General features: G+C 43.5%; 1 protein-coding gene across 1 annotated transcript; it reads right to left on the bottom strand.

The window, feature by feature from the left end:
- Nucleotides 1-2,424: 2,424 nt before the first annotated feature.
- Nucleotides 2,425-9,656, bottom strand: RND3 (Rho family GTPase 3). Its single transcript, XM_010159492.1, is given in 4 exon segments — nucleotides 2,425-2,676; nucleotides 5,774-5,908; nucleotides 7,453-7,562; nucleotides 9,605-9,656. Coding segments are annotated over 4 exon segments (549 nt in total).
- Nucleotides 9,657-9,991: the final 335 nt, after the last annotated feature.

Here is a 9,991-nt window from a genome sequence, read left to right as displayed (position 1 = left end):
AAGAAATTTAGAGACATTGACAAAGTCATTGAAGGAGTCGATCTGTTTCATTCTTGGTGACTTAATTCTAGATTAGCAACCCACGAGGTGTGCTCCAATTTGGTAATGGAGAGCATGTCAGTCTGACACACATATTCACTAGATGGTACGAGCAAAGACTGGAACAAGGCAAGCTCAGACTACAAAGACAAGGCAGGATTTTAGGCACGAGGACAATCAATCCCATGCCAAATGCAGCAGCCTCACCAGAGGAGTTTCTACACCCCAGCTCCACAGAGCTGCTGCAAGGCTGGCGCTGCAAGGATGGGGGGGGACACAGGGGTCCCCAAAGCTGCTGGAAGGGCACCACAGACCCAGCCCAGCACCCTCCCACCAACCCGGGCCACCACCTTGCAGTCACTCACGTCACGACGGCATCTGCAAACCCAGGGAATGAAACCTGCCTTGATTATCATCAGGAACCAAAAGAGGATCACCAGGTCAGCACAGGACAGTCAGAAGCACTAGCGAGATAAGCAACTGCCAGGACTTCTGCATCACAAAAGTATTAATGAACTGACACACAAGTTTCCACTACAAGTCAATTACTTCTTTTTTTTAATTCAAAGGAAAAAAAAAAGGTATTTTAATAAATACTGCAGAAACATTAACCAAACATACAAAGTGACTTCAACATTTAAAAAAAAAAGTAATGAACGTCCTGTTTTATAACAGTTATAACTTATTTTTTTCCACAATATTTAAATACAGAAAGCACTTACCAGCTACTTCGTAATACTGCCCTAAGCGCACTGTTGCATCAGTCAAAAGCTTATTACGGTGGTAAAAATGTCCTTTTGTGGGAAATAATCGGAATGGTTGGGGTTGGTTTTTTTTCATTTTCTTCTTTTATCAGATGAAACAAAGTGCCGGGAACACACAGAACTGAGTTTTAATCACGGTAACCCTTTACCTTGCACAAGTTAACATGAGCTTTAACACTTCAAAAATGAAGCATTACCCTTGGGAAGAAAACGCTTGCCCTCAACAAGCGACAGCCACACTGGTTAGAGCTTACAGTATCCTTTGGAGAGGAGCTATGAAGTTAAGTCGGTCAGTAAGCAGTTGCAAACAATTTTAAAGGCCGGTTTATTTAACGTAACGAGTATTCAGTAAGCAAAAAAATTTGACTTCACTGGTTCACCAATGTTTCATGATTGTTGTCTGGATACGTATATATTAATCGTAAAGACTAAGGGCAGTATCCAGTTTCCACTGGGGACCCCCTTAAGGTGTCACAGTCCTTCAGACCCCATTTCCTCACCACAAACACGACGTCTGTCCCCAAAATAAGACCATCACCAAAAAATGACCTGGCTCTGCTGGCTCATTTGCAGATTCTTGGGGGTTTTTTTCTGAAAAAAGATAAATGCAGTGAACCACATCACAGAATAGCACTTCTCTGTAGCATTCACAGAGCTCGATCCTGGGATGCACCCAGGTCTCCAACTCCCAGCAGGAGCAAGAGGAGTCTTAGGGCTTCCCCAGACGGGCAGTAAGGCTTAACGAATTATCATGGTTGTAAAACTAAGGATCATTTGTCATCACAGCTCTTAGCACCTTTCACTTGAACCTACAGCGACATACCCACACAGCACACCAGAACTGGAGATCATTCCCGCTCTACATCACAATCACAAAGAGGAATGGAAAGTCCGAGTCCTGCAACGGGCAGGTAGTTTGCCCCCACACACCCACTCTGATCCGTTTTAACTTCCACGGTGCAAGGGCACCAGTAACACTGGGAAATCTCAAACGGTCGTCTTCGTTACCAACGCGCTCAAACGCAGACTGCGCCGCCGTCCGGGGAAGGCAAAACTCCAGACTTCCCACGCAGTGTTTTCCTCTAGGTGATGCACAGGCCTCGGTATATTCTCCATTTTAACGATGAACTACTAAAAAATTAGATCATATCCTTTGGAAAACCAACTATAAGGTCACAGGGATAGTTCCTTAATGAGGAGGGCGTATTAATAATGTCTTCTTTTTAAAAAAAAAAATTAAAGTATTATTTTAATGAAATCAAAGTGATAGCATCCAGGATTAGAGCGTTAATAAAAGAAACAAGCACTGTCAATGACAACTCTTCTCTGCAGTGTTATTTTCCCATTCACCCTCTCTTTTCTCAGCACATTCAAACATTTTCCCTTTTTTTCTTTTTTTTTTTTTTGGCATTTTCTTCAATGTATCATTTCCTGATGCCACCTCGTTTACAGCCATTTCTTCTCGCCGCTCAGTTCCTAAGTAGAGTCTCACACAACAGGTGAAGTCTCCATTAAAGCACTGGCATAAGCCCTCATTAAATACCATGTGGCCGTGTACTTCATTGAGCCTCCACCCCTCCCGGACGCTCTCTTCCTCCTTTCTCCAGGAAATCAAGGTCCTTCACATCACCGTGCAACTCTTTGCTTTGTCCTTTCGCAAGTCCGTCGCCACTGTGGAAAGTTCTGGCCTGCCAGGCATGTGTGAAATTCGCTTTGTTGCCCTCTGCGATTTGTTTCGTTTAACATTTTTATTTGTTTTATTCACACACGCCAAGGTGGCAACATGAAAAATGTCTCTGACACTGTTTTCTGACTGTAAGGCTGAGCATTCAATATATGTAGCTGCTCCAATCTGTTTGGCCATATTTGCACCCTAAGGGGAAAAAAAGAACATGCAATCAATACCAAGTTTCCGCAGAGAGCCAAAGCAAATCATACAATTACTTTTCAGCGCTGTTTTCCGTACACAATGTTTTGTGAAATCTGAAGCTAAAGCTCCAGCACCACAGCCAGCAGCTAATTTTGCAACACAAACAGAGCTTTGGTTCCAAGATGCATTAAACAGTATCCAAACATCATCTCCTATGCCGATAGATACAAATTGGAAGGGAAACGATAAGCTCAGTGACCTGCAGACAACTGCAGCAAGCCAGAAGGGTGTTAGTAGGACCTATTTAGCAATTTCACCCTTACACCTTAACTTGCATCTGTGAATCACGTGCTCACTGGGAAAGGTCTGGACCTGGCAGCTTCCAGATTTAAGCCTGCTATCTCCAAAGAGAAAAAGTATTCCGACTGCCTTACGGGTCAGCCAGCGAGCCCCTGACCTGGAGCACAGCCCACGTTACATCTCTACGAAGGGGCAAAGTTCACAGGGGAATGTGCTGCGGGTTTCTGGGTTGGGGGTAGTTATATCAACTTGTAGCTAGGGAACAGGCAAAAACCAAAAACAAAACAGAAAAAAAGGACACTGGTGGTTATACGAGCCTTTTTTTTTTGATTTTAGTGCTTTAAAAGCCAAAGCAGGGATATTTGTTTCAGCAGCACAAGAAAAACAACATGTGACTCCAGCAGATGACAATACCCTGGTATCCTGCTGTAGATTTTGCTCCTGGAAGACAATACAGCGCTGTGTGAAAAAAAGGAGTTGTTTCAATGGAATTTTACTCCTGAGGGATGAATCTTTTCAGTAAGTTATGAAATCTGACCACAACCTTGATGTGCCACTCCTTACATATTCACAGGCCTGAGATACAGCCACACATCAGTCCAACCCCTCCTCTTTGCTCCAGTGCCAGGCTGATGGCACTTATCTCCTTGGAGTCACTGTGAGCTATTGACACTGCAGTGATGTGGCCATCTCCTTATCAGCTGTAAGCAGGAGTGGCTGATAAAAGAGTATGAGTTTGTAGGACAAGCCCTCTCCACGGTTAAACATCCCAACTCCTGCTAACCAAGCCCAGCCTACACCTTGGAGCCTCAGAAATGTTTGCTCAGGTGTAGCTGGCTGGAAACTGGCTGGCGTGCTGGAAACAGGGTGTCAACGGGCTCTATCATCCCGACACTTCCTTGTGAAGTTAAGAAGAATGGGGAAAACCCTGCTAAGTTCTTTGATCCCACATCGACTTATCAAGGCAAGGGAATTTAAAAAAAGCTGTCTACCATGACCGCAGAGGACCCTTCCCTAAACCAGGGCAGGAGAGCACTGGGCTTTGGCAACCACAAGAGATGCAGCCATCGCTCAGTCTAAGCCTGTGCTCCCGTAGACAAGAGATGAAACTGTGAGAGAGTTGGTTAAGTATGAGCCTCCCTGTAACACGTGCAATTTTCCCCTTGGCTGCAAGCAACAGCTTCTGGCCTAGCCTTTTGTCTTCAACCGATTCCTGATCCTAACCAGTACAGCTATGCTGTGACACCAGATGAGAATTAATCTTCAACTCAGGGGACAAATCCACCTGCCAATAGACTTTTAACCACTGTGGAAAAGGGTCAGATTTAGACATTATATAAAATGTAATATATGAACTTGTGTATTTAATAAGTGGCAAACAGTATTTCAAGTTTAATATTCAAATAAAAACAGCATGGAAAATTACAGCTCTGAGGATGAACAACATGGAATTATAAAATGGTTTGGGTTGGAAGGGACCTTAAAGCCCACCCAGCCCCACCCCCTGCCATGGGCAGGGACACCTTCCACTAGACCAGGTTGCTCCCAGCCTCATCCAGCCTGGCCTTGGACACTTCCAGGGATGGGGCATCCACAGCTTCTCTGGGCAAATATAACACACATGGCAGTGGTAGTTTGTAACCAAATGACATCTTCCACAACAAGCAGGATTTAAGGACACTTCTGAATTGTTTTACACCAAGTAAAAAAACCTGGCCTTTAATTTCATGTAGAACTGTCAGAGCTGGAAGGATGTTCACTGAGGGAAGTGTAGAAAAATGCCATAACCAGCATAAGTCATCCCAGTACAAGAAGCCCATTTTAATAAAGATATTCAGCTTATGGTATCTGCATTTTCAAATTTCAATATGCTGCAGGCAGCTGCATTATTAGGAATCGCATATTAGGAGCTGTTAGTTTGGAAAACCTGGGGTTGTGGATAAAACATCAAACACTGATAATGTTGTATCAGAAGTATAGTGTGGGATCAGAAGTAGCTAAAGTTCCTTCTGGAGGTACCATTCTCAGTCCTACACCCTGCAGGGTGGATCTCAAACCACTGATTTAGTTGCAATGAATGATACACAAGTGAGTAACAAGGGGAAGTTTACCTTGGAGCCCAGTTTTCCCATTCTCTGCCTCCTGCCCTCCCATGGCCTGATTCCTTTCCCTTTCACCTCAGTATCTCTATGCCCTGACGCCTGGCTCCAAACTTCTCACTTTCCCAAGAGCAGGGAACTGCTGCCAAGAATTAAGATGCCTTCTGGACTTGCTGCCACCTTCAGAGGGAGCTATGAGGTGTTTTCACAGGAGGTGTTTTCAGGAAATAGGATTTTTAAGGGATCAGACTACCTGCAATGCTTGTCATGATGCTGAAGTCAAACGTACGAGATTCAAATCCTAAGTTTGAACAAAAAGTTTTACCAATCTATCAGTAAATAAACAGGACATGTCAGATCTCAGTTATGGTTTTGGCCTCTGTTGGCCCAGAAAAGCAGCAAAGTTTATTTCTGAAAAGGTCCTTGCAATCAATAAGGCTATAATTTTATGTGCTTATAGCACGTGTTGTGGGACTGCAGGATTTTTCTGCTGCACCCAGTCTTTGGTTGGCTTTGCTTTTACTCATACTACTTTTCAAATTCACCTCCAGCAACTACTAGAGGATGTGCATCTGCCTTCTAGGATGCAGCCGTGTCAACAGGGGGGAGGGGTGTGGGGAGAAGTTGTTCATAAAGATGGCTACAGCGATAGAGAAGAGTCTTATCTTCCACACCTAAGCACCAAGGACGTTGCAACATACCTGATCATAGGACACGGGTGTCTGCCTGTGATTGGAAAGTTCCACTAGCGTGCTTACATCTGTGCGCAGATCCGACTTGCAACCAACCAAAAGCATTTTGGTGTTTGGACAAAACTCCTGGATTTCACCTTTCCACTGTAAAATCGTAGGTTGTTATTTTATTTGAGCAGTTGAAAGTTTAAATCCAAAGCAGTAATAGATACAAGATGAAGTTTAATAAGTCATGGCATTTGATGTGGAAATACTCTTACGTAATAGTCCTATCTACCTTCAAGCTAATTTCTAAAGGCATTAGTTCCAGCAGAATCTGGTCAAGGATAAAATCTTACAATCTCATACACTCATTAATTCCACTGACTTACTAATCACGAGGGAACGAATCGAGATTGTTTACCCACATGAGTAAAGGTTCCCAGACCTGCCGCTCCTCACAAGTGGTAAACACCCAGCCATAGCATTTGCAGAGAGGAACCAATGAAAGCTGGCATCACCACCCACATTCAGTGGTAACTCAAGACGGAGCTACAGAGGTCTTGTATGACCACAAAATACATGTTGCTTGTATACTGACTCATGGCTACATCCTCACACCTAAAACTACACAAATCTGTCAAGGGTTCAGCTACTGAGAACCAGTAAAAAGCCCTTCAAACAATAGGCCCTTGTGATATATTCCTTGGGTTTCTTCCCCCGCCATGGTTATTTTGAGAACACAAGAAAGCCCAAAATTTCAGAGCATGACCTGAACAGATCATACGATCCCTAAAACTTCAGGACATCATTTAGATTTAAAACTCTATTAAGAAAAACCTCTTGCAAACCATAAACAGTACAGTAACCAACATTATCAGGGACAGAAAAGGACAGTTCTAGAAGCTTGTTGGCACAGTTGTTAGCTGACAGAATAGTCTGAAGAATTTTCTGTAGACTATTCAGAACACTGTATGCCACTTCATTCCCAGTGACACAAGAATCACTGGCCGCAGCTACAGAAAAAAAAGGAACTTCAGGTCATTAAACCTTAAAGGCGACACTGCAAGCTTGAGTCATGCCCAGTGACCAAGGAGAGGATGAGGACGACCTTGCAAACACAGAGCCTGATTATCAAAATTCAGTGTTTTAACTCAGGGAGAGTCTGGCGCTGAATCTCGGATCACTAAGCTTGTGACAAATTCTCAAGTTTCACAGAGGATTGCATTTCTATGCCACTGCTGGGTCTTCTGGTGGCTTCCAGAGGCATTTGACACTGGCTCCTTCTAACTTCAGGCTGAGAAATTATGTAAAGCCATGGCAAAAGTCCAAACACTTGGCAGGCACGTTTTAACCGTCTTTGCGACATGGCAAAGTTTCTCAATCCTCTCTGCTATACGAATATAATGCGAGAGAGAATGTCTTGCTGCACCCAGCCTTGCACCTCACACCACCCTAAACAATTCACTGCTGTCTAAGGGCTGAGGAATGAGACTTCACCCCGGAGCGTTCATTAGGGAGTTTTTCTTTTCAATTAAAATCCCTTTCAAACAGATGATCACAAACTGTAGCAGTGCAGAGCACAGGCCTGTCATCTCTCCATTAAAAGAAAACTGAAGTTCCCAAAGTAGGGAACAGCACAGCTCTTCGGAGATCTAAAGACAAGCTACTCAAACAGTTCTATACTCAAATGTTTCTCACATACTTGCCTTTTTTAGCACACTGTCAAGAGTTTCTGGCCGACTGATGTCAAAGCAAATGAGGACAGCATCAGAATCTGGATAGGAGAGCGGGCGGACATTGTCATAATAAGGAGACCCTGCAGGAAAACAAACAACGTTTTTATTAGTTCACATTTTCACTTTCTGCAGTCACCTAAACTTGTTTAGAAAGGTTTTTAGTGAAGCTCTTCAACAGCACCCAGCTACCATCTTTCCTTCAATAGCACCGTATTCCCAAGACACTCATTGCAGTTGCTCATTTCCCCACTTTCCTTTTGTTTCTCACTTACAAAAGCATCAGCTTTCCCAAGTAATTCAGAGTGATGGCACCCTGGTGATCCATCTCCCACCGAAAGCTTGTGATGCCCCCAATAACAAGGAAAGGGACATCGGGTCAGCCCAAGTTTAAGTCCCAGCATTAACCTGCAGGGATTTGACTTTGAGAACAAATCCTTAACCTCCAAAAAAAGCTTCTTCAAAGCAGAGTTGTGCTTTCATGGAAAAATTCAGAAAGTTTTGAAATAAATCAGTTTTGATTCTTCACACATTTAAATTTAAAACAAATAGTTACAAGCACAAAACGCGTCCTTAGTTGTCAGATATCAGCAGTTTTTGGAAGAAACCCTTGCTTCAAATGAAAACATTTGTTGCAGGAGGAAAGAATCCCAGGCCTGCAAGCAGGGATTACATCACAAAATGCCTCGCCAATCTGTAAACCACTATATGCTTGCAATAAATGTTTATGCTTAGCCCACACAACAAGTTTTTTATAAATGAGATCAAAGCTAGTCTAGTGATCCGATGGAACACAAACAGGTCCAATATTGCACTTTGTGCATGTTTTACTTCTAGAGCTGTTAAGGGACATGCTGGTTTTCTTTAATAATTGTCATAACATGCAGAGCTACAAATACATCTCCAGACCCAGAAATCTCATTTTTACCAACTGGTGAGTCTGGGAACAGGTTTGGGGTTGGGGGGCATGGAATATTGCTTTCTTCTAGGAAGATTCTAGTCACCATGCCACCATTCAGTTTGGCCTTAACTCTGCTGAAGCTTCAGTTACTGAGGAGAATGCATTTCTGATTTAGAAGGGTCCTTGAACATTTAAGTGGTCCAACAGGCTAAGGGCTTGGGCTTTCAAACGCCTGCCTGCAACTAAAAATGTGTTTTCTTAGTCATTTAGTCTTATTTCTGTATTTTTCTCTCACGAACTTGAAATACAGCATAGAACATATGCAACAGGAATACAGATTTCAAGAATTTTGGGGTTATCAGCTAATTATATCACCAATTTTCCAGCTATCTAAAACTAATTGGCTGTAAGGTCTCAGAGGCTGAGCAGACTATTAAGTGGATTAGAGAAATTCCTCAAGTTTTTAACTGACAGACAGCTCATGCTGTTGCACAAAGCAGAGCGGGGGAATGGTGTGAACGTATCGCAGATGACTTCAGTTGGACGGCTTATACTGGAAGGAAGGAGTCAAGTATCCCAGGAATGTTGTTTTTGAAATGAAGAGTAACACATGGGGAATGAAGCATTACCAAACTAGGTAGCAGAAGGTAATTTGTTGAACAAGACTATTTTATTTAAATGCTCATCTTCATAAATGATGTCAATCTAACAGAGAGGCAGCTGTCAAAAACTGCTCTTCAAAAAAACAGTTAGCTGTCTTCAGCAGTAAATGACACGTTAGAAAGAAATCTGAGGGAGCCGAGCTGACCGGTAGTTAACGATTCATTTGAGCTCAGCCCCGCTCGCAGTGTCTCTCAATAAGCATGTCCCACTACTAATTACTCCCCAGCTATCTCCAGCACTGCTATTACAGTGTCTCCATCCTGCAAGCCCAAAGGCGGAATTATTTACCCTGGAAGCCCCAGGGCCAAGTTCTTTGCCCCGGACGGAGGAATCGCAGAGCATCGCCCGGCTAACTAGCCACCCGCGCTGCTCCGCGGCGTTGAACTGGCCCAAGCGCAGCCTGCGTGAGCCATGCCTGGCTAGCACATCCCCGAAGCTGAGCTCGGGCAAGTAAGGGCAGGATTGGAGAGCATTAAAGCTTGGCCAAATGGTTGCTGGCTAGAAAGGAGACTCAAAAAAAAAAAAAAGCCTCACCCAGAAACTAATTCCTTAGAGACATACCTATCTCCTCACTCACCAGTCTTCAGGGATGCAACATACCATATATGTCCATCAGCATGTATTTATGTATACATACACTCACCACCTCCAGCCCAGAGACTCCTTTCTACTGTGTCAGCTGTAGCTGGGTTTGTTTGGAGGGGTTTTTTTCTTCTTTTTTAGGTTTTCCTTCCAAAGCTCTCCAAGATGCTGAGCTAGAATAAGTGCACTTTTCTAGGCAGCCCTTCTGCTCCCATGCAAGCTAGGAGGAGTATCTGACACCTCCTTTTCTTCGGGGAGAACAAATGGAAAGCATCTAAAGTACTCGGGCTGCAGTATCAACAAAGGAAATTTCCCCATCATTCAACAGCAATAACCAAACCTTTATTACTGTGCAAATAAAGAGGG

The sequence above is a fragment of the Eurypyga helias genome, unplaced genomic scaffold (assembly GCF_000690775.1).
Source record: "Eurypyga helias isolate BGI_N326 unplaced genomic scaffold, ASM69077v1 scaffold46830, whole genome shotgun sequence".
Lineage (NCBI taxonomy): Eukaryota > Metazoa > Chordata > Aves > Eurypygiformes > Eurypygidae > Eurypyga > Eurypyga helias.
This window is presented reverse-complemented; position numbering and strand designations above follow the sequence as displayed.